Here is a 26,035-nt window from a genome sequence, read left to right as displayed (position 1 = left end):
GTTTTACCAATGTGCAAGCTTATAAGGACCATAAAGGCTTTAGGCAGTTTAGCCCTAGAGCCATTTACTGAATGAAGTTTATAGAGCGGCTAGTATATGTTTCACATCGTGTTATTGAATTGCAATTTAAAAACTACTTCTTAAAGATAAAATATTAATTAATAATTCTTAATTACTCTGTTTATGTGCTTTCTTGACTGGTTAGGATGCATTTTTTGTTCTTCCAAATAAAATGAAGGAAAAAGAGTTTTGGTTCCACAAGGTCGACGTTTATCTGACGACGGATGTCGAGGAGGACGACGATTCGGGAAGCGACTGGGAGGAGTTGGACGAACACCCGAAGAAGTACGCTCTGTTGCGGCAAAAAGCCAAGGCGTTCGACGACTACAAGATGCTCCTGGACAACGAGCAGTTCAGCGACGTGGTTGTCGTGGCTGGTGGTAAAATGATGTACGCCCACCGGTGCGTCCTGGCGGTGAAGAGTCCGGTGTTCGCCAGCATGTTCCGCACTTTGATGGTGGAGCAGAAGACGAGCACCATCCACGTCGATGACATTGAGTACAAAACTCTGCGGGAAATGCTGCGGTTCATGTACACCGGGGAGGTCAAGGGTTTGGGTGACGTGGCCGTTGACCTTTTGTACGCGGCGGACAAGTACCAGATCGAGCAGCTGAAAAAGATGTGTGTGGACAAACTCGTGAAAAAAGTGAGCGCCGACAACGTTGTCGAGTACATGGTCCTCGCGGATAGACACGACGTCGACAGGTTGAGGCACAGGGCTATTCGGTTTATCGCGACTAATGCGAAGAATATCATCAATAAGCCGGATTTTGTAGATTTAATGTCGACCCAGCATCCGATTTTTTTTGATATTTTCAAGGCAGTGGTCTCCCAATGTTGTTGACTACGTTGCCAAAAATGGACATTTTACGTTTTACCCGTTGTGCGTGACTTGTATAGTATGTAAATATAAGAGAACTAAATCGGTACAGATCGATGTACTTAATATATGTATATATTTTTTTTTGTAAAACAGAATACGTGATTTTCTATGTCATATAATTGAATTGTATTGTTAGACTCTTTGAAAAGTATGTCGTTACATGTAAGATTTGGTGCAATTTGTTTTTTGCTCCAAAATGATGTACATCTTTAGTAACACAAGTAGTCTTTGCAAAATTTTAAAACCAATTAAGTTCTACAATCGATACAGTTTGTCATGAATACGTATCCTGTAACAGTCTAATATTTATATATGTATATATTTTTTTAAAATAAATTTTACACCACTTTACTTATGAATTTGGTTTTCGTTTCACATCTGATAAAAATTTCATGCTGTGCTATTTAATTTTTCGTATAATTTGGTACAGTGACTGTTGTACTGATAACAAAAATATATATGCTTTAATATACAAACGTACAATCAATCCATTTGTCATCCAAGAAAACAAGTGTGGTTATAAAACACACATAAGTTTTAAATTAATCGCTACAAGTTGGGTTTTTTTGAGTAAAGGCAAAATATTTTACACCTAAGTATAAAAATATTACTTGAAATTAACAGAATCAACAATAACTTTGATACAACTTCGTAGATAACAATATAAATATATTTTCTTAGGCGCAAAAACTTTTTTTTTACTTGGATTAACAAATTTAACGTTTTTTCTTAAAATATGTCTAGATCACGTGGTGAGGCCTATTTATTATTTTATATTTTAGCCGTGTTTCAAGAAACAGTTATCACATCAAGTAGTACCTATTTATGAAAGTATACATTTTTCAAAAATACCATTGTGCTGCGCACTTTTGAGTGATCGACCTCCTACATATTTACACTTTTGGAGTTAGATTTTCGGAAAAAAGATAAATTGTTAACTTGCCGCAAACAGTACAATCAAAGTTATCTTTTTGTTTTATATCTACAAGATTAGTTGCGGCTGGTTTATAATTAATAAAATGGCTCTTTTATAAGTATTAGTAACAATTTATTTGATCAGCGCTATCTAGCGTTGCGGATTTTTGAACTAAAAAGTAGCCCTAAAATTCTCAACGAGAGTTTTAGGCATTTTTGGCCCTAGAGCCAAACAATAAATTATAAACCAGCCGCAACAATTTTCATAGATGTAAAATAAAAAGATGATTTCGTTTGCACTATTGGCGGCAAGTTTACCATTTATCTTTTACCCGAAAGTACAAATATATCAAAGATCAACATTTAGGTAGAAGATGTATTGAAAACTTGCCGCAAACATCACAAACAACGTTAAATTTTTATTTTATATCGACGATAGAAGTGGCGGCTGGTTTATAACTTATCTTTTACCTGAATATCGACCTCTTGTATATTTATACTTTCGGGTAAAAGATAAATTGTAAACTTGCCGCCAACAGCATAAACAATGTAAACTTTTTATTTTGTATTCACATAATTACTGCCGTACAAGCAGAAAATGTCTAACGCTGGTATGCTGCAGAAAAACTGATATATTTGTTTGTATAGGAAGTAATATACTTAAAGATCAAAAGAACTAGATTATTGTTTTAGAATAACTTCATCAAGCCTCGTAAGTAAATAACAAAAATTTTGACTAAGTGGTGTCGAGCCAAATTTGCGTATCATTTCGTAATTAACAAAATAATAGTCTTGTTATACACAATTTTTTGGTTTAATTGTTTTTGGGATTGAATTTTTCGGAATATTATAATGACAAATCCTTATTTCAAGACCAAAAATTAAAAAATTGAGAATTCCATGCGAGTAGTTACAATATTTTGTCATTTCAGTAATTAATAATAGTAGTCATATTAAGTTTTATTATTATTATTATTATTATTATTATTATTATTATTATTGTAATAATAATAATTTTATTGTTATAATTATCATTATTATTATTACTATAGATCATATAGTATTGCTGTATTATAATAGCAACTTTATAAATAACAAAAATAGTTATGGTTAACATCTATGAGGCTCTTTTACCGTCAAGCTTGAATCAGATGGCGCCAGGGTACGTCGCGGCTGTCATGGCCGTCTCACTCACACAACATTACTTTTCAGTATTGTATGTACATGGGAAATTAAAGTGTAGTGGTAAAGCGCAATATTTGAAATTTTGAAATGAATAAGGAAGACAAGAAAGAATATTATGGGAGCTTAAAAGTTTCAGAATTGAAGAAGCTTTTAAAAGGGAAAGGAGCAAGAGTCAGTGGAAGAAAAGCAGAACTCATGGACAGGTAAGTGTACATTTTAGTTTATATTTACAAGGCTATTTATGTATTTGTTTACTAATGATTGGTCTCCCAATTGCTTCGAGCCACTTTTTTTTATCACACTATCAGAAGGAAATTTAAATTGCACTTTCTTATCGCAGGATATTACACTGCACTTCATTTTTCCTACTATCTTTAAACGTAAATGCAAACAAAAATTGTCTGCAAACAACAGCAATCATTTACAAAGGTTATGTCTTATGCTTTGCTCATCACACAGATAGGCTCACGGACACAATACACTACTGTAAATTTGACGGTGTGTAAGTGCAACGGCCATGACAGCCGTGACGTGCCCTGGCACCATCTGATTCAAGCTTGACGGTAAAAGAGCCTCATTGAAATCGAATATTAGGTTATGTATTAGTAATTATACAAATATATTTATAAATTATACATTACTGCTCTCTAATGCAATTTGCACTGGCTTTCCTATGATTATACATTTTTTTTTTTTTTCAAGTGTCTAAATTGTAATTCAAATTCTCGCGCTTTAGAACGCGAGCGGTTTGGACTTGGGAACTAGAATCGGAGATGCAAGGTGCTACTAACTTAAACCTTGCATCCTCGGAAAAAATATTTTGTCTTCGAGCGCTGCTGAGTAACTACGCAAGTAGTTGCATTGCCTATTTTGAGGAATGAAAGCAAGCAGCTTGCCTATAGATGGCGGATAGGAGCTTCCGTACTAATTTCTCCCTACCCCCCTCCCAGTAATAGGAGGCCTTCCATGCCTTTTCTTGTTCCTTTCCCAAGTGCTAAGTGCCCATAGTAGTGCCCTTATTAAAGGAGCCGGACGTAAAGCACTATAATAAAAAAAAAAAAAAGTTATATTGCTAGTGTTGGCAAACACCACCATACATGGGTTGCGTTCGAAATAAAGTGTATTCGTATCCCAATCGTATCCCAATTGTATTCTTGACTGAAACGCCATCTCTGCAAGTATCAGATATTTAATATCATTGTATATATATTGTATATCGGCGCATATATAATGTATGTACGTACCATAATTAAAATTACAAAGAGGAAAACGCTTAATCTGCACAGTGTTTTAATTATAAATTTTTTACATCAAAATAGCTCTTTAGTTCTTTGATCTTTCACACCATTTGTCAAGTGTGAAAGAGTAACGTATTCCTTATATTACATCATTAAATTCTCTGCTTAAAAGTGCACAATTTTATAAGAGAGGAGTTGAATACATGGACAGTCAATGTGAGTAATTTTTATTTCAGTAAAAAATAACGTGAACAAAACCAAAAACCAATCAGTTTATATTTTATCTACAATTTTGATTTAGATACATACACATTGTATGATTGTATACGTGCCGATAGATAAGATGATATGAAATATCTGATATTTGCAGAGATGGCGTTACAGTTGAGAATACAATTGGGATACGAATACGGTTTATTCGAACGGAACCATGGTTATACGAACGTTTGCTCGGTGTTCGTTTCCTATGTGACACCTGATGCGAGAAAGCGAAAGTGACACAAAATATTCACAAAAATTTACTGTAGGAATACAGGCAAAGGGACCACCTGTATATCTTACACCGTGCTCATGCTGCTCTTGTTACAGTGGAAGCCGTTTGATTCGTTGAGCGGGAAATTCAAACATTTAATTCCCATTGGCTGATTTGATCACATAACCTCTTTCATCGGTAAATTTTATTTTACCCGCTCAACGAATTAAACGGCTTCCACTGCACATAACATCAGCTGGTATATCTGTATCACTAAAAACGTTAAGCACTCATTTTTCTTGTGCGTTGTATGTATAGATATATTACTCGATGTTACCCTTGAGCGTTGTGCGTTACGGTAACTTGCTGTATTTGTCATGAGACGCAACTAATAGCACTGAAGAATCCTTACAAAAGTAAATGAGTGGCTAAAGTTAACAGTAAAATCTCTACCATTTTACGTGTCCAAAAAAGAAAACCGCGAGAATTTAACGCTATTCTACAATGTAAAAAAGTATCATGTGGCAGTAACTGAAACTAAAAGCTCTCCCACGCGTCTCATGACGAAAATAAGATGAATAGACCTGTAGAGTCGCGGTCACATCGACGCGTCCGACCGCGTCCCACGGTCCCACCCCAACGTCCATCAGAATCGTGCCTAGTTCTTCACTATAAACCTTAAATAGGTTAATTCTTAAACATATCTGATATTCACAATTTTTTTAGTTTATTTGAGATTTGCACGTTAGCCGGGGCCGTACCATGTAAGTTTTTTTCGCTTCGTGGGCTTATGTTATAACATAGATTTGCGAAGCGAAAAAAGGTTATATGGTACGGCCCTAGTAAAGAACTAGGCATGATTCTGGACTCGTTCCAAATGGTGTACACTACTGGGGCCGTACCATATAACTTTTTTTTGCTTCACAGGCCTATGTTATAACATAGGCCGATGTACAGAAAAATAGTTGTATGGTACGGACCCTGACGTATTGACGAGCGTATACTTGGGAACGCGCAACCAATTTTTCATTCGGAACGTTCCTCTCGGACAGCTCTGAGACCCGAGTCCTGAGTCCTGAGTGCCTTATGAGTTCTCTGACCATAGACATATAAGAAAAATAGACTGCTTGTTCTATACGGCGCTGAAGCACAAGTAGAAGGAGACAACACCGAACGTGGACATCTGTTTCTCTCGCACATTGCCAAAGGTGGGAACGGGCGAGAGAGATAGATACCCACGTTCGATGTTGCGTCTTCTTCTACTTGTGCTGCAGTGCCGTACGTAAGATCGAGCAGTCTATTTTTCTTATATGTCTGTGCCTCTGACGCGTTGATTGGGAGTGGGGATAATATAGTGTATTACTGTATTGGCGGTGTAGCTGAAGTGTTTGAAATTCACTGATTAGTTCCGCCATTTTCGGGACTAAATGAGAAAATGCAAGCCAAGCAAAGATGTGTATGTATATGCATGTGAATCTGCATGTTCCTCTCCTCCGCTTCTATCACTTATGCCGTCCCGAAAATGACGTATTCTGTATTTAGCCACACTTCCTTCATACCCACTCTATAGCGTCGATGTGGCCGCGCCTTGAGGCCCTAATTCCCCAACTGACATATTTGGCGTTTGGCAATTGGCATGTGTTAGGTACACATACATCACAAACACAGAGGTTAACAGCAACTGCTGCTGTGCTGCAGAGATATATTGTGTGTACTCCGGTGTACCCACAGTAGTTCAATACACTATTACAAAAAAATAAAATAAAATATACATTAATTACTACGAAGATAAGTACTTAGTTACTTTATTTACACGTTGAACCTTCCGCTGATGAGGTTATTGAGTTTTCTAACACATCAGCAGCGCAATAGAATCAAAGGTAGTGGTGTATATTTGTATACAAGTATATCTATAGTGCCAGATAGTACACAGTGTGCAATGCCATCAGGGCAAAAAGCAAAACAGAGAGGAGAGGAAGCACCAGCAAATACCTAAGTACCTATACCGCTCGTATGATATATTACTACAGTATATTCAAGACTTATACCTACAGGAGTGCATAGTGAATACACGATTGAGTTGGCAAGCTACTTTACGTGTAGTACTTACTTATTGTAGCCCTACTGCTATTTGTAACTGTTTAGCACTCAATAGGTACCGATCAGATTAGTTATACCAACCAAGTTGCTTGTTTCTAAACTTAAAACGAAGCTTCAAATGTCATACGGTAATGGGTAATAGTTATGCATACTATATATGGTTACCGCGGTGTAAACTTGTATGCATTTAATTAATAAGTGAGTACTGATGTAAATAGAGTCAAGAAACAACAGAGACGAGGACGAGGAGAAGTGAAGACTCGGCAAGTTAGCACTACATCACAACTCCCTAACAAGTACCGTGCACCATTACCCAAGAAGCAGCGCAAGGAGAGGAGTAGGAGGATGATGATGCTGCTACCACCACCGCCACCGCCACTGCTGCTCCTCTCTTCTCGTCGGGCGCATGAAGGTCACAGTAGTAGCAACACTAGCAACACCACGGGCCAGCAGCAGGAAGCAGAAAAAAAAGAAGAAACAGCAGCCGCCGCTGCCACGGAAGACGCGACCTGCAGCATGAGCACAGAGAGAGCCTCGTTGTCTTGAGACCGATGCTACTACTATACAGCATTCACCGTCATCGGACTATTGTCACTGTCTGATCTGAACTTTTGTCCAGTTGACAAGGAGAAAAGGGCAGAAACCCTCGAGAGTGCGAACCTAGGGAAAACTTTTGTACCGTCAGTGGCAGCGGTGGTCAGCACTCGTGAAGCACCAGTAGTTAATAGATAGAGCAACGGCAGTGGCGGCTGCGAGACAAGAGCCTGCTGCACGTGATACTCACAGGCACCTACGTAGGTACACACCCACCCCATCTCAAACGTCGACCGCACGAGAGGATTATTGCTTGCGGCTCAGCTTTTCTTGCGATCGAGCCGTCGTGCTTAAGGAGTGAACGAGAGGGATTGCGCTTCTATATTATAGCTAGAGCAGGAGAGAAGAGAGAGAGAAAGCAAGCGAGCAGAGCTCTCCGAGAGAGCTTCATGTCTGTGTCTGTGTGTGCAGCTGCTCCTTATTTCGAGAAAGGAAGAGTGCTGCGATGCGAGGCGTCTAGAGTTTGTGTATGTGTGTGTATTATGTGCGCGGGTGTTTGTGTATGTGCATGAGTTGCCAAGGTGGAAGAAGACGGTCCTGCTGGTGCTTGCCCTGGTGCAAAGTGTTTGTCGCAAGCACATGCCAAAACTCACAGCCACCCCTCGACAAGACTGCTGTGCTTTCTTTTCGAGCTCTGAGACCTGCTGGCCAAGGACTTGGACAATTGCAGCCTGCTGTACAAGAACCAAGCATGGGTGGCTAAGGTATTGTCGCCGTGTTTTTTTTTTTTTTTTTTTTTTTTTTTTTTCCCTTTTGCTTCACTCGTGTGCTGCTGATGCTTTGGTAAATTATCTAGTTGACCAGGATATTCATGAGCTTGTATACTTTTCTGTTTTATGGGATCCAAACTTAAATACTGGCAAAAATATGCTATGTAGTTGCAATTATGTGCAAATCAAACATCCAAGTAATTCACACAAGTTTTTTGCAAAAAAAAAAAAAAAAGAATTTAAAAAGTATCACCAAGTCATAGCTATGTTGAGAAACTTATTCTATGACTTTGTCTATTTATGTATGCTCAAAGGTGCTAAAAAGAAAGTGTTGGTAGTTTCAAATGGAAATAATAAATTTCAAGTGTTGAATGAATATTGTTACTTACAATATCTTGCAAACAAACTTTAAATATGAATGAATTTAAGGGCTGTTCATCAAAAAGTACGTACAGAGAAACAACAAATGATAGATTTTTGTGGACATACATAACTTTATTTAGCAACCAGTGAAATATGTATTAAGGATTAAGTCGTAAATATTGATTACATTTTCAAAACTGTCATCAAAATAAAAAAAAATAGCTATAAAATCGTCAGTTTGAACCATAATTTTTAATAAAAAGTACTTTGCTCTGTGTCAAGTATTTTAACAATTAATTTTTTTTAAATCCTCTTCAAACTTTCAATTGATTGTCTAGAACGAGACGGTACTTAATTTTTTATTAGTTAATAAGTAATTAGTCTATGAATATCAATACAGAAAGAATAACTTTTTTTTCGTGACAGTTTAAAAATATTTTTACAGATGACAATTCTGATTCTCTACACCATATTTATATTTGAAAAAAATCATAAAATGTACAAAATTTAAGAGTCGAGTACCAATACTGTCTATTTACTTTGCAATTATTATTTCATGGGTTATTATTGTTTCTAAGGAACTTCAAAAATAGATAGTCATTGTGTATGAAATCATGCTGTAGCAAAAGGCAAATAAAACTTTTTTTTTTTCTATGTCCAATACAAAAAATAAAAATGTCAGAGAAAAATTCTTGATACATACTATTTAATTGTGAAAATAAAAACCCTTTTTGTTCATAGCTAAAAAAAAATTGAATGACGAATAATTCCTCTACTTTTTGTTACCCTAATGATTGCAGACTGAAGGATAGAGCATGGCTCGCTCGAAGGCAACAGCATGCGCGAGAAGTCGTCGGAATGTCATGCCCAGGCGAGTCACCACTTGATAACGATGACCGAGATGTGTTCCCGGGAGTCGGGACCCGGCGTGCTTCAGCACCATTCAAGCATCGCCAAGGCCAATGGCAAAAACCCGTCCAGCCCTCAGCATCAGCCACAACACTCGCCCCAGCCCCACCAGATGGTGCACACCCAGTCACAGCAGCCGCGCGCTTCTGACGGCCGGCTACTTGGTGGCCAGGAGGACGAGGGCCACACTAGCAATGGGAACAATCTGCCCACCCCAGGAGGCCGGCTCAAGTTCTTCAAAGATGGCAAGTTCATCTTGGAGCTGTCGCATCGTAGAGACGGCGAAAGGACCACGTGGTTTCCTGTACCCAAAAAGACCTTCTGGCCGCCGGCCAGCGTCACTCCAAGCCGCCAGGAGAGCTCGGCCTCTCTCAGCGGTAAGTAAAATATGCTGTTCAGTTTAATTTCTGCTCGTGTTTTCTTACATTCTTGTAATAAAAATACATTTTTTAACAACACAATTAAACCCATTCATTGAAATGATAGTTTCAGACGATAACTCGTCGATCCAGTCAAGCCCGTGGCAGCGCGACCACTGCTGGAAGCAAACGAGTCCAAGGCGCAACATTTCGACTGAGTTTAATTTTTATTACCGACGCAATCCTAAGGCGCGATTAAGCGTCCATCCGAGACTGATAGCTCGCAAGAGACGGCAACCACTGGATACTAGTTCCTCGCTGGCGCTGCTGCAGGAGTCGGCCGCGAATCGCCAGAAATCCAAGCAGCAGTCACAGCTACCACAACCACCGCCTATTGTGCGCAAGCTCAATGGTGGCACCACACCTCCCAACAAAAGTCTGAACATCATCATTGAAAAGCTTGCTCGCCTACTGGAATCGAACGTCGTGTCACCTCGCAAGCGCATTCTACGTGAACTTGAAAGGGTCAGTCTCGAGGACCAGGCGTCCAAGCGTAGAGCCACACCACTACAGCCCGCAAACAGTACAATGGTGAGCGCTGCAGATTTATAAGATTTTCACTACCTCTCTCAAGTGAACCAAGCTTGCTGAATATTTTTTACATGGGTTTACATTTCAAATGGTTTCAAAATAACTTCACTAATCTTTGTGCATTTGAATTCAGGCAAACGAGACGGCACCCCCAGCATTAAAGCAACTATCGTCATACAGTATCACAAGCATCCTGGGTGAGGATAAGATCTCGCCAAGTGTCGAGAACGAGCCAGGTTTCTTGCGGAATCTCCTCAAGCCGCAGGATCATCATCATCATCACCACCGACATCACCATCAATCTCATTCGCCGCAACATCAGCCTCATCGCTCGCCGCAACATCAGGCCCATCGCTCACCACAACACCAGTCCCACCGCTCGCCCCAGCATCAGCCACATTGCTCGCCCCAGCACTCGCACTCACCTCAACACCACTTATCACCGCCACCGGTGTATCATCCGCGCTCGAATAGGCTTGAGTCGACGTTACCAACCACAGCTTACTTGAGCCCCAATGCTGCCCCGTCAATCCATCAGCCGCTCTACGGTCTGCCAATATTGCCGCCCACGGCCTACAGGACGCCACCCTTCTGCTGGATGCACTACACACAGCCAGTACATTATCCGCCCCCGATGCCCCTGTACGCAGCGCCGCCCCAGCCGCCCCCGCACACTCCGTCGCCCTCACCGCCTGCCCATCGTTACAAGGACTACAGGGAACAGACCCTTACGCCTCCTGCGGGTAAGTTAATTTCTTTCATTTTGACTTTACATTTGTCATCCTATAAAATGTTGTTCCATATCTCAGAATACAATTTCATACATTTCACACCACCATAGAAGTATACACTTCTTAAAAGTGAACCACTGACAAATTGTGGGTAATAACCTCATACCCATGATGTTAATCGATTACAATTAATCCTTTAAAGTTGACTGAATGTGTGTGTTTTTTTTTTATATGTTTCGAATACTTTTATTAATCTAGTTAAATCAAAAAGACATATGTTGACGAAATTGTAAATTACCCCGAATATGTAATGTTTACATTGCTTTAAAAACTAGGAATTGGTTCTGTAAATACTAGTTTTGTTGTTTTGTTGTAACAATAGTTGAATTGAGACAGTAAATTTCTCTATTATTTAACAAAATAATACTAAATTCTTCCATGAAACTTGTTCTATATTATCTGAGAATTTGAGAACGGAATAATTTATAAGAAACGTGTAATAAAAATTGCATCAAGGTTTGTCTAATTTTATTACTTATCTCTTCATTCAACTTTTATAAAAATTTGCTTATTTATTTGATCGATGTATAATGAAAAGTAGTGCAAAAATGATCCCCTAAAAAAATAAATTCTTTTTTTAATATAAAATGAAGTAATAAGATGTATATAGTTATCATAAGAGAAGAGTTCAAACTTGTAGGACTATAAAGGACTGCACATTAACTGAAAGATTCAATTTTTTAGTTACTATGCGTAATAATGCAGAAACATAATAAAGGTCCTAATAATTTCATGCTTCACAGTTTTATAGTTGAAAAATAAAAAAAATTTTAATCATGCAGTTGAAAACTGACAGTTACTGAAATAACACAAGTAATTCTCTAGTAAGTATCGGGTTGACATAAACTTGCAGCATGGTTGAAGGGATAACTACTCTTACAGGTGTGTTTTTTTCGACCAGAGATCAGCCAATCAGCGTTGAAAGAAGCATCCTTCCATATTGAATTTTCTGCCCATCATCATCAAGCGCGGGAGGAATACGAATAAAAATAATGTTCCTAAGAAACTACAAATATTGAAGTAAAATATTTTTTCCGCCTTCTAACCTCAAAATAGCACTTTCGCCGCTTGATTTTGGATTCTTAGGCGGAAAAATAGTATACTTACAAAACTCGTTCGAAAAGGCCGCCTTCGGCTCGAGCCGTAAACCTCTTGGTTCGTAAATCGAAGCCTTTGCAAACTCGTACGTAATATACTATTACTCAATTAACAACAAAAATAATGAACAGCACGTAATATGTATTGATAAACGAATTAATTAAGCGGATAGTGGTAACCTCAAAAAATGTTCAATAAGAATTTTTCTGCGACTACAACGAAAATTGTTGGAATCGCTTCGTAGTGTGATCAGAATACATGAAAAAATAGTTTTTGGGCACAATAGTGCCGGCTTTTTATGTTATTAAGTAAATAGTAAAAATCGACCAGATTTTTTCTTCGAATTTCGCTTATAACTGTTTTATGGGCTTCATATTGAAAAAGTCGAGGAAAAAGCAGCCAAAGATAATTTGTTCGTTATTTAATTATCTATCGATCAACGCTGGTTAGATTATCTGGAACCTTTTTTTCACGAAGTTATATAGCAAAAAAGTACGAAAATCGCTACTTGAAATTTTAATTTTGCAACATTATTAACTTGAACATGTTTAAATAAAAATTTCTCAATGAATTCTATACCCGTTATGGAGACCTTTAACCACGCGCAAGAATTTTTGTCTAGCATTATAAATGACGTCACAAAATGATTATTAGCTTAAAAATTTATTTGGCTATACACCCTGAATATTACAATATGGCGAGATCAAATGTTAAAATTTATTTTATTGGGAATAGTATAAGAACTTGAAATATGAAAAAAAAAATTGTTTTTTTAATTTTGACCCCTATTACTTATAAAATTTAATTTTTCAACATAAGTAAATCGATATAACTCGGAAATTTTATAATTAACCGTGTTGCAACCATTTTCATTTGATACAGTACATTTTTACATGAATAAAAAATTAAAAAATTGCGATAACGTTTTTTTATCAAAAGTTATCAACAATTCAGTAATATTTACGATTGTTCAAATTTGAACTGTTGTTTTAACTTATAAAAACAATTTTTTACTGCTACAGGATATTTTTTGTTTATTTTTATTAGTTAATCATTTTTTCATACATTATTAATAATAAAAAAATATATTATATCAAACGTATTGACGTTCTGAACGTTCAGGGTCTTATTTACTACCCTAAAAGGACTTTGCATGCAACCCATCGTTCGAAGAACAATACGGTAAATCATGAAATGTCAGAGTTATATATGTATATATATATATATATATATATATATATATATATATATATATATATATATATATATATATATATATATACACAACTCTGACATTTCATGATTATTTGAGTTTCTGAAGAACATTATTTTTATTCGTTTTCCTCCCGCGCTTGATGATGATGGGCAGAAAATTCAATATCGAAGGATGCTTGTTCCAACGCTGTGATTGGCTGATCATTTTGGTCGAAAAGAACACACACCTGTAGTTATCCCTTTTACCATGGTTTTATTATCGTATACACGCTGCGGAAATGTACGCAACGGTACTCTGGCATCGGCACATCAGAGCAAATCTCTTCTTACCAACGATTATTTCCGTTCCGAAAGGTCAAGGGACCCGTTTACATGGAGCGGAAAATTTTGCGACGGAAACTTCATAAACCAATCATCGCACAGCTTTTCCGATAGATCCTTTGAAGCTTCACGTTAAACGTATCATAAAGTTTCCGTCGTGGAATTTTCCGCTCCATGTAAACGGGGAGTCCCTTGACCTTTCGGAATTTTGCGCAGAAATTTCTTCGTCTGCATAGTAGCTATAGTATTGATTGTTCGTGTGGTCGAGGTGGCGCAACCGTATAGAGTTTCAGTTCCGTCGATCTCCGAGATTAAGCAGTATTTGGTGCGGTTAGTACTTGGATGGATGGGTGACCGATCAAGTCTCGCCGTTTCTATTGTGCTGTTGATTTTGCAGAGCGGAAAAATAATCGTTGGTAAGGGATTTACTCGAATTTACCAACGCCAGAGTTCCGTCACGTAAATTTTAAGCCGTAAAGGCGGTCTAGAAATGATTGAAGTTTCCTACTTTATTGATAACGTTACTTTAGTTGTATAGTTTTGTAACGTTATTTATTCAACAATCTGTTTTACTAAAAAAAAATTCTTGTCACTTAAAAGATAAAATCAAGTCCAAATTTGACAATATTAATTTAGAATTCAAGGAAATAAGTGAAAAATCAGATGTCGAACTGATAAGGTGTGATGTGGTTTTCTACTTTTCTTCTTAATATTTTGATAAATCTCGCTAAAATCAAGTTCTGTTTATTCCTTAAAAAGTCTCAATTGTGTATACTCTTTTTCTGGTATGTAAATGTTTCAAATCAATTGATTATTGTAAACTAAGCAATATAGCTGTTGATCAGTAAAGTAGAAAACTAAATCCATCATAGTAAAATCTTATATCTGATTCCGTTTAGTCCCCAAGGCCCACACGGACAAATTTTTTGGTGTTTTTCAGTTGCTATAAAGATGGGTAAAATGATCTGCAAAAATTTTTAGACAAGTCAATTTTGATCGAAAATTTTCTGAACTTTCGAAATACGCTATTGGTTTTTGATTAAAAACTGATGTTAATAGATAATGTTTGCTTTTTTAGTGGAAAATCGTGATTTTTGTAAAATATTGTTTCATAAAATCAATATTTTTACTCCGAAATCACTGTCGAATATGGTAGAAAAGTTCATAAAAAGTGTCCACGGGCAATTTCAAATAAAGTGTACATGGTGGCATTCATTAATTCTTAAAAGAAAATAATGCCTGGCTCTGCCGTGGAATACATACCGTGCTGTCAGAACAGCAAAAATCAACAATACCTCAAATCATTTGTAGTATATAAATTTAAAAACTTAAAACATCGATTTAATTTGGCATACTCCCTGGTAAAAACGTTACTACATAAACTGGCTAGAAACTCGTCAACATGTTATAAGCCCACTTAAGTATGTACATTGACGGGTTTCAACATGTTATAAGCCCATTTAAGTATGTACATTGACGGGTTTCTAGCCAGTTTATGTAGTAATTTTTTACCAGGGCTGTAGTCACTATCATAAGTGACATAAGGTCAACAAAAGACAATCAAACATAAAAAGTCTAATCACAGTGTAACTGTGGTGATGTTCAAATACAGTTGCACGTAGTTACTATGGATGTACGAAAAAGAAATTGTAATAAATAGTATTGATGAAAAGTCTTGTATACACGAACACGTACAAAAACATACGAAAACGTACAGTCGATTGCAAAAAGTAAATTCAGACGTTAACCGTTCTCACAGTTTAAAAAGGTAAAATTTGTTAGATAAAATTATGTCATTAATTGTATTCATTGTATATTTTATGAATGTTATATTTTTATGTAATTTTTTTTATATCTAACCGTACCCCTTTTTTATATCGATTTTTATTGGAGATTATACACTTTTTTTTCTAGTCCAGACAAAAACATGCCCTTTTTTTAGTCCTGGACGAAAAATATGCCTCGTTTTTCGAGTCCGGACGAAAGCTATGCCCTTTTTCTAGTCTGGACGAAAACATGCCCTTATTTTGGTCCTGGACGAAAACTATGCTATTTTTCCCGAGTCTGGGCTAAAACTACGCCCACGTCAGGACGAAAACTAAGTTAAAAAACATCCAAGTATTAAGTATTTACTGATCCGTCTTGTGTTGTACGTCCCCTAAAACAAAAAACTCCTCTAGATTTGCTGATTCATGCTTTTGGCGGCTAATAGCCACTATTACGCTGGAAGAAGCTTACGAACACAAAGCTTCTGAAAACGATTCAACATTGTATATTAAGGTTTCGCGATACTTGTGTCAAAGTATCTACGGATACCTTTGGAAAAAAAATAACACCTAATCGTTATTCTTAGCACGTCTAGTGGCTTCAGTATTTGGAGTTTAAGTAAGTGTTTACATAAAAAAAGAATGAGCTTTTTTAAAAGATTTCGTTAAGAGTATAACTGTTATAAAAACTGTAGACAAGAACTACTATATAAATATATTTGACTATACATCTTATTACAAACACATATGGGTGAGCTTGAATGAATTTCCCTCTATCCAGGCTCGAGAAAAGGTCAACATCTTCGTCCAGACTCGGAGAAAATTGAATAGTCTTCACCCAGACTAGAAAAAAAATGGCATAGTTCTCGTCCGGACTAAAAAAAGGGCATAGTCTTCGTCTGGACGCTAGAAAAAGGCATAGTCTTTCCGAGATCCCAAAAGGGCACAGTTTTCGTCCGGACTAAACAAAAATGCATAGTTTTCGTCCGAACTCCGAAAAAGAGCATACTCTTCGTTCGGAATCCCAAAAAGGCATAGTTTTCGTTCGGGCTTAGGAAAAGGCCATAGTTTTCGTACAGGCTTCGAAGCAAGGCATAGTCTTCATCCAGGGCGTCGATGTGTATTAAATAAGACTTTACATAAGCTAAAAACAAATAACAGTACAGACGGCAATTACTAGGCGAAAGTTAGGCCAAGCTGAGCCCTCGTCAGCGCCGTATTACAAATATACTCGAGGCTAAGCTTGGTTTCTTGGTTTCTTGAGTTAAGCCATGCGATTTAGCTAGGCAGCCCACTTTCATTTCTACTGGAGTGGACTCAAGTGAGTTTGTAATACGGCGCTGACCATAGACATATAAGAAACGTAGACTAATAATCATTAAGTATGGTACTGAAGCACTAGTAGAAAGAGACTGTGACGTTTTTTCCGCGAATTTGCAAAATGCTTCAAAACACATATATATGTATAAACATAGATCGCGTTTAAAAAATACGAATTTGAATGTTTGTAACAAAAGGATTGGGTCGCAAATTTTGTAATACCATGTGTCACGCTTTTCTACGGTATAATTCTCCATATATTCTGATACAAGTTCGTTCATACAAAATCGTGCTACAATACGTATGAGTAAGCTGTTTAACCTTCCCAGAAAAATACCCTCATTTGAAAACGATAAGGAAGGAACAGGAATTTGAGTATGGGGACTTGTCAACATCATAACAGGATGATGTATTAATCCTATCTGGAAAGGTTTTGGGAAAACTCCACCCCTCAACTTATCCCCACATCAATACTTACGGTGTACTTTATGATACATAAAAGATGATATCACACGTTATTGACAACGAAAAAATTACGAGTCAACCAAGGAAAATAACGAATATCTTTGAAAAAACATATATCCTTCCGCGACGGTTATTAATTTGAAATCATTGAACGTGAATAAACATAAATATAGAAGTCCGCGTAAAGATTGATATAACGGGCTAGTGCGCGAGCGTAGCGAGAGGCCAAGTCGTAGCACTTGTCAAGCAGAAAAATACTTAATGCTATTGAGAGAAGTATCGTAGTTAATTAAACTGATCTATTTATTATTTACTTTATCTCTCCTGTTTTCTTATTTACAGTATTTTTATTTCTATTTATTCTATTTATATAGCACTGAACGTGAGTATCTGTATGTGACTTAGGTGCAGCTTGTCCTGACTTGGCATTACTTTCGTCCAGTAATCGCCATCTTTTGAATGCAGATCAGAAAATGTAACAGATTACCGACAAGCTGTTTTCGTAAAAGTGTTTAGTTGTCGTGATAACATTTTTTATTCAGTCAGCTGAGTTGATGCATGCATTTAGAATATCATTATATGAGTACCAACACGATGTTACTGTAAATACCTTACCCATATGTATAAATATGAAATGCACGGCACTCGCTTAGCTAATCAATCAAAAAACGCATTCATGAGCACTAAAAGAAGTTGTCTACATTTGATGGAGGGTAAAAGAGAGAGAGAGAGAGAGAGAGAGATTGATTGATTGAAACACGTTTATTATGCCAAGGACCTATATGATCCGTATGGAAAAAGCAACATTTGTACATTTGTAACTTATAAATATAAAAGTAGAAAATGTATACATATGTAAATTCAGTGAAATATATAAGGTAACAAAACAGTAAAATTTAATAGAGAGAGAGAGAGAGAGAGAGAGAGAGAGAGAAACGCGAATTTTTGCCTCTTTAGATCAAGATTTAGGATTTTAATATTTCTTACATATAATGTTCTAGTTCAGCTTATTATAATTTTGTCAAAATCCAACTGCAAAATTTTATCGAAAAATTTCAATAAAAGATATTGATTTTATAATTTTTTACAAAACCCATGCAAAGGTGACAAAATTTTATTACTTTTTCAATTTAGATGGACCCTGAAACCTTGGTACGATGCATTAATATTTTTTTATACATTTCTAAAATTCTAAACAAGTTTTCTTACCATGAGCCCAAAGTGTAACTGCCGCTTTGCGCCCTTGTAATCACTTTGGGCCCACAAGCAGAAAAATTTTTTTTCGCCCTCCGGGCCCAAAGTGATTTACCGGGCGCAAAGTGTACCCACGGGCGCAAAATTGCACTTTGCGCCCTTGGTAAGAAAAACATACTACGCGACTCGAGCACCAACATACAACAATCGTGCCCTTCGGGCGCTCATATTTGTACTTTGTGCCCTAGTGACGTAATGTACCATTTCCGCCCTCGGGTGGTTTTGGGAGGCTGGTGCTTCCTCGGGCAAAAAAGCAGTTTTCCGATACTCGTTCGAAAAGTCTCCTTTACGAACCTCGTTACGGACCTCGCCTTCGGCTCCGGCCGCAAACCTCTCGGTTCGCAAACAAAGACTTTTCAAACTCGTAGGAAAACTACTAATTGTGTCCGCGGAATAAATGCTAGAAATAAAAATACATAAAGATTGATGGTTAGATAGTGGGTGCGCAAATAACATTCATCCACATAGGTGGTAAGTGAGTGGTCCCAATGACTAGGCTTTTGTGACTGTCACGGTAATCCGATAAATTAAAAGTTGAAAAGGTACTCAATGGTCGTAAAAAAATTATTTATCATTATTTTCATTTAGAGTAGTACTACAGAGGCCACTTTGAATTTTATTCACTTGACCTATATTATCGAGCCAATAAAGGGCAACGTCAGAAATCCAAATATGCTTGAAATATTAAAATGAGTCAAGCCGTTGTGAATTTGTATTTGAATGCTAGAAATGTAAGAACATATTCGTATAATAATCAAATAAAACTATACCCATGATAAACAAAATTTTCATTAATTTTTAATTTTTTTTTTTTTCAGATAAGCCACTGAACTTGTCCAAGCATGCAAGTTGAATCTCAAAATCCCAAACGTTGGTGCCTTATTGTTGGACAGATTATAAATGAAATTACATTAGATAATAGATAATATGCGCAAACACTGCCTGTGCAACGTCGACGAACACACATATGTTAGTATTTTTGTATCCCTAAAACAAAATAGAAAGTACATATACCTAGTAGGTAAATATTTGAAATAAAAGCGCTTAGCTGCTATTTTTTAAGAGTCGAGATTCTCACAGCTGTTTAAGACTTATTCTGCTTAGATGGGTATATTTACTCTAAAATTTCAGCCGATAGTTAAAAAAATTACTTTCAAGATAAAAATGTTCCTAAGAAACGAATTATGATATTCTTACAAATTATTAGACTTTCCACCTATTGAATCGTCCAACTATTACCGTTATCAGTTAACATTCATTTTTTCGCTCATAAACTCTAAAGTATTCCTAAGTATGAAAAAAAATTTTGTATCAAGGTTTCTTGTACAAAGTTTTTGAAAAACATTCGAGCAATTTTGTTGAAAATTTCATCTAAATTAGTCTTGATTTCTTAACCAAATGGTACTCTCCTGCGATTAAATGGCGAATCTGAAACTTATTTGTTCTTTGTACAATCACAATAATGCATATATTTTAATAACTTTAATCTTATTTAAGTAATTCTTAATAAAGTATCAAGCTTTAAAAAATCAGCATTTCTTACATTGCCTTCCCTAGCCTCTATTAATGCTTAGTAAGGGATGTTGTTTCTTCGAAAAAATCTAGATCCCAAAAATTAGTTCTAACCTTAAAAACCATTACTTCAATTAAAAAAAATATTGAAAATTTGTAGTCTTAAATTTATACATGCTTTGGTGTGAGGACAATGTTCTGTTGAATTTATAGTAAGTTTTAGAAATACGTTATCGTGCAGAATATTAATGTAGAGACTTAAATTATCATTCTGGAGTTTTTACCTACATCAATAATGTTTACTATGTTAAAACAGTAAAAGTCATTGAGCGCCTACCAAAATTTCTCATTACTCGAATTAACATGATCAAATAAACTGTGTTGTTCAACTTATCAGCACTTATAATAAAATAATTCAAAAAATTATGAGGTCCCTACGATCAGAAAACTCAGCGTAGATGGTGGACTGTAGCTAAGAGAAAAATGGCATCACTGACACACTGTTACTATAAGTGACGACAATATAAGGTAATGTGGACTTACTTTTGTGACATCAAATCCGTCAGGCTGACGTCAGGAGATAATGAATAGTACATTTTTTTAAATGACCGTAGGGACCTCATCGATGGTTAGTTACATATTCGATTACTTACAATCTTTGACCGAAATCACAAAATCCACCATATCATGAGAAAATTATTATAATCTATGAATGAGCAGAACATTAAGATTTACAAAGAGTGCGTCATAGGTAGGCGGGTGCATTGTCCTGGTGCGAAAATCACAATTTTTTTTTTATAACTCCGATCATTTTTTATAAAATTGCTCTCGCAGTGTTTCCAAAACACTCAAATGAAAATTTTGATTCGCATTTTAACCCTCTGGAACCTGTTCAAGCATCACAATGCCATTAACGTAAAAAAAAAAAAAAACAGACACGGGTATGACCTGTAACGTTGGTCATTATCGGTTCTCTCACTGGATCGTCAAAAAATCTTTTGAATCATTCCAAAACACGTGCATGGGATGAAATATTCTCACCATAAGTCTCTTCAAATAATTTGTAGCACTTAACAGGAGTTTTTTAATTTCACGAAAAATTTCACACTAATTCGTCGCTGGTGTTTTTCGTTACACATTTAATGGTTCAGGAAAAAACACGCTCGTTTCTAACCTATATAGTTAAACTACCACTACAGCAGCCATAAGGATGTATTTTTGTCATAGAAATAAGATGAATAGAGATTTTTATTGTTCTATCACGAAATCAATTATTAAGTTAGGTAACTAGTCTGGAAAAGACGCTTGTATCGCGATTACTATTCTGCATTATAATTTGTATCGTTACATTTGCTAAGAATCTCACAAAATATTTTCTTCTTACATATGTTACAATTTTCCAATTTAAGGCCTGAAAAATGTTCAAAAAAATTTTCATCCCATCGCGATATACGTTAAAAAGTAAAAATACTTTAAACTTTAAATATTTAAAAAATACTTCCAAACTAAAATTGATGCTTTGATGAAGATAAATGGTGGAATGATATATTGAAGCAAGCTTTGTAAAGTACGTTTAGACAGAAAATTCGTACTTATAAAATAAAATTTAATTTTTAAAATACCAAAAAATCTGAGTTAATAACCATGTGTATCTGCTGACATACGACCAGAATGTATGCCTTAATCAGCATTAGTTCACTTTACAGCTACTTAAAACAAAATAGCATTATCAGTTATCAATACTTATAGAAACATCAATGATATATCACTAATTTTACAACTAACCTCAGTCTTTCGTCCTATTCTATATCAAACATCAGTAGGTGATCAAATGTAAATTCAATCCTAACATTTATAGATTTAAATTATTTTTATTCTTTGGCATGGTGCAATCAACAATAAATTATTTTTAAAAGATAGCTGCACTTAAACTTCACGGAAGTACGTACTGAACAATTTTAAGTATTTTGAAACAGTAGTATAATTTAAATAACGTGTTTAGCAGTACTCATAACAAAATGCTCCTCAAAGTGCATAAAAATACTTATTTTTAAATGAAATCTGATTTGCTAAATTTTAAAAACTTATTGACAGTAACTATTTTTTTTTGTAAAATATAAAATATCTGAATTTTTTAAAAACTAGCCAACTAAAGGTAGTATTCCAGAGATTTTTTCTTATACTTATTATTTGAGCTTTGAAAATAGTCCAATTTTAGTATGGTCAAAATTACAGTTTAGTCTGCGGTCCAATAAATAAGATATTTACTTGCAAATTAACAATGAATAGTATGAGATGGATTGGTGGACGGGCAAAAACCTTGTATATTTTTGTCTCTTACAAAATAAGTTTTCTTGGAGTTGATTGAAAAAATGAATTTATGATTATTTAAAGTACTAAAAAAATGTAGTAAAATTTTGTGTAGCGCTTCTCATACTAAACGTCGCGAAATTTTAATGAAAAAAAACAATACTTGACATGAACAATGTATATTCTAAATCTCATATAAAATCAGATTTACATATTTTGATTCGTATCGACAGCACTGTTTCTGTAAAATAGTACGGTTTTTTAAACGACTTTTAATTTTGATAAGGATGTACGTACATATTTTGTATGGCTAAACTTTAAGCAAATATGCATAGTTGCCATACCTCGATACGCAACACAGAAAGATGAATTTAGCTCTTCTGTGCATGGAAGGTGAGTTTTAATAAACGAGTAGCTTTTAACCTCTACTCCATTAATAAAAATACATTGTTGCATTAAAAATTGTATTATTATTTGTGCACAATTGTTCCATTATACTACCTTAATTGGCTAGTGCGTAAGTATAACGCTTCTATATATCTACGTGATATCTTGTGAATTTCGGATAGTCACGTGCTTTACTTTTTTATTTACCAAGGAAGGTATTTTGAAAATTACAAAACTTTTAATGCTACTAAGAATTATTAGTATGTATTTTGTTCTTGAGCACGATCTCGAAACAGCGCCCCCATCTACCATCTAAAAACCATTAGTTTTAATTAAAAAAGTACAGTACTAAGTTTGTTCGGGTGTGTTGACATGAACTGTATGTACACATACATATTATACATAGTAATTTCTTTTTTTGTTGAAAGCCAATCGTTTTCAAGTTGCTCGATAAGGGTGCTGTTTCAGAATTACGCTCGAAGTCAATGTATAACAAACTTAATGAATTTTTATTTTCTTAAACCCTGATAGTCATAAAATTTTTTTGGACATGTTATATCTGTTTACCCAACACTAATTTTTAAGTATTTTTTTCATAGGAACTTTTGCTAAATTCGTCCATTAATATTGCTATTTTTAAATTAATTAAAGATGAAGATACTTGTTAGACCTTCATGTCACAGTACTCCATTGTTTGTATGATTATCAGTCTGTGGAATCTATGGATAATGTTATGATTATTGAACTGTTCATCACTTTATTATGATAAAAATAACGTAATTCTTAAAATTTTTAGAAATTTAACCATAATTTTTATACTCTTTGTTTTAACAACTTTAAGAGTAATCAAAACAAAAAGGATATCTATTGCTACTCGTATATTTTTGCACTAATTTATAAATAACTACATATTTCAGCTTAACAAATGCCAAATTCGCTTAATTATACATGCTCTTATTCACATAATAATAGTACTTGAATTCATTAAAAATTCAATAGCTGGTCATGGACTAAAAATTAAAAAAACTACGTAAAATATTTCATATTTTTATTAGTTTTTTCATGGTAAAAAATACATTAACATACATTCATGAATATGTTAAGCAAATATTAGTTTGTATTGAATAAATGAATATTCATTCTAAAAAAGACAAGGTAATTTTTGAATTAAGGAACAAAGTACAATGAAAACTTATATTTTTATTAGTTCTGTGGATGCATATTAAACTTTTTCGAAACATAAAAATCAAGAGAGAGAACCACTTGATAAGAAATTATACACATTCAATTTATTCTAATACTTGCTGCACAGCGATTGTAAAGTGTGATTTTATGATCAATCACAACCAGCCAATAACTATCTAAGCAGAAAAATCTAGTGTTCCTGTTTGCACAACGCATCTGTGAAATCTCGTCACTCCTCGTTAAGTGGAACGGTTCAATTACGAAAAAGATTTGTACATAATTCAATGAAAAAAATAAGTATCACGATTTCTTTCGTCATTACCGTTTTCAGCTTTCCAAATGTAACTAGCAATTACTTTCTCTACATCGAGAAAACGCAAAAAATTAATACTGTTTAAAAGATACATTGATCTAAAATGACATTGGCGTACTGTTTACAAGCTAGTAGTATTATACAATACAAGTATTACAGTACGAACTAGTTGGGGGGGGGGAGGTGGAGGAAAGTTGGAATGCAATATCAGTGTATATTTTTATTTATATTTGCAAGAACAAAATTATCTCGACACAAGATCTACGTACTACAGCTAGCCTTTATTAGTGGCGCAGGCTCCTTGTAAAGAGTCGTAACTTTATTTCCATTCCTTCCATTCCTTTTAGTGTAATTTTTTTGCTCATTGGTTTAGTATTTCCTCAATGCTTCCACATGTTTCTGATTTTCTTTAGCGTTTTTTACACGTACTCACCTTTTATTAAATGGATAATGTTCTTCTGATCCTCCTAACTTTACAGCTATATTATCTTTTCTCTCTATACTCCATCTAAAGATGAACAGCCTACTCAAATTTTTTTAACAGCGTATTTTAATTTTGTTATTGATTCTTATCAAAGTTATATAGACATGATTAATATTTTATTATTATGAATATTATTATTATTATTAATATTATTATTACTATTATTATTACTACTACTAGTACTCATTATTTCTGTAATGCAAAAAACTGTATGACTATCTTTTAAGGTAAACATAAGTATGTATAAGATTATGTACAGAGGAAAATATATATATGTTTTTAAGGACATCGACAAAACTATGAGTGATAAAAATTGGTTTTCTTTTCAGTTTAATTTTACTTTATTTTATTTTATCATTACTTTTGCTTAGAGGATATATATTTCTGCAAACTTGCGCCTGTTAGATTACATCAGCTCTCTCAGTGCCTCACGTTTCTTCAATTAATTTCTCTATTAAACTTGATCAAAGCTACCTAGAGCACTTAAAAATTAGCGCCCAGCGTATTTTTATAAAATGTTTCTGAAAGAACACATGAGAACTGAAATTATAAATTGTGCCTTAGCTTTATAAATAATAATATAAAAAGAGGGAAAACAAGAGACAGTTAGAGAGTAAAGTGAATGAGTGTGATTTGTGAGTGTGATGGGATCACAACTTAGAATATCTTTATAGAATCTTTTAATTTGTGTAATACGCGAAGTCGAAACTAAAAGAAGAAAATAAAGTTAGTAATTTAATAACATGCGTCAGCATATTCATATAATGGTTATTTGAACTTTAAAATGGTAACTAGTTTTGAAACTATAAGCAAGATATTTTCTTTTTACTATTTTTTATTAAATTACAATACTTTGAGGAGATAAAGGCTTGAAGCAAGATTCTCGTCCATATTGCTTCACAGGTAGAAGCACATACTGTATTTTGAATGAGGTCATAAATGCTGTTATTAAATTTATTTCATCTTACAAACCATAACTACGAATTGTTTACAAAGAGACACACTTATTAAAAGTAGAGAGTTAAAATAAAAAGTTTTTTTTAAATAACAACAAATTTTACCTACTTTGAATATCTATAAACATATTCTAAGTATTAGGTAGCGACCAGATGGAGTGCGGAATGCCTTATTTTGAAGCACTAAAGTAGGCGAGAGTTTGCATTTAAATTCTTTGATACTGAAAACCACCAATTTAATGTATTATGTAATTTACATATTTCGGTTACGATTATACA

General features: G+C 34.9%; 1 protein-coding gene across 2 annotated transcripts; it reads left to right on the top strand.

Annotated features, from left to right (window-relative positions):
• The first annotated feature begins 7,376 nt into the window (after nt 1–7,376).
• On the top strand, nt 7,377–20,246 carry H (transcriptional corepressor hairless). 2 transcript variants are annotated; one of them, XM_014361537.3, is made up of 5 exons: nt 7,377–8,151; nt 9,321–9,806; nt 9,922–10,379; nt 10,513–11,122; nt 19,428–20,246. In XM_014361537.3, the coding sequence occupies exons 2-5, from the start codon at nt 9,359–9,361 to the stop codon at nt 19,460–19,462; spliced, it is 1,551 nt and encodes a 516-aa protein (XP_014217023.2). In that variant the 5' UTR covers nt 7,377–8,151; nt 9,321–9,358; the 3' UTR covers nt 19,463–20,246. The 2 variants fall into 2 exon arrangements, with proteins under 2 accessions (XP_014217023.2, XP_014217022.2); XM_014361536.3 differs by having other exon boundaries at nt 7,392–8,151; nt 9,916–10,379.
• Nucleotides 20,247–26,035: the final 5,789 nt, after the last annotated feature.

The sequence above is a fragment of the Copidosoma floridanum genome, unplaced genomic scaffold, assembly GCF_036245765.1.
Source record: "Copidosoma floridanum isolate Cflo_tuat_1 unplaced genomic scaffold, Cflo_Japanese_pri ptg000001l, whole genome shotgun sequence".
Taxonomy (NCBI): domain Eukaryota; kingdom Metazoa; phylum Arthropoda; class Insecta; order Hymenoptera; family Encyrtidae; genus Copidosoma; species Copidosoma floridanum.
Note: the sequence above shows the minus strand (reverse complement) of the source record. Positions and strands in the feature narration are given on the sequence as shown.

What these genes read in the sequence shown, in the direction of transcription:
- H (XM_014361536.3), top strand. Translation starts at nt 9,359, where the DNA reads ATGCGCGAGAAGTCGTCGGAATGTCATGCCCAGGCGAGTCACCACTTG. An exon ending in GAGCTCGGCCTCTCTCAGCG is followed by an intron (nt 9,807 to 9,915) that starts GTAAGTAAAATA and finishes TTGAAATGATAG; the next exon opens with TTTCAGACGATAACTCGTCG. An exon ending in GACCCTTACGCCTCCTGCGG is followed by an intron (nt 11,123 to 19,427) that starts GTAAGTTAATTT and finishes TTTTTTTTTCAG; the next exon opens with ATAAGCCACTGAACTTGTCC.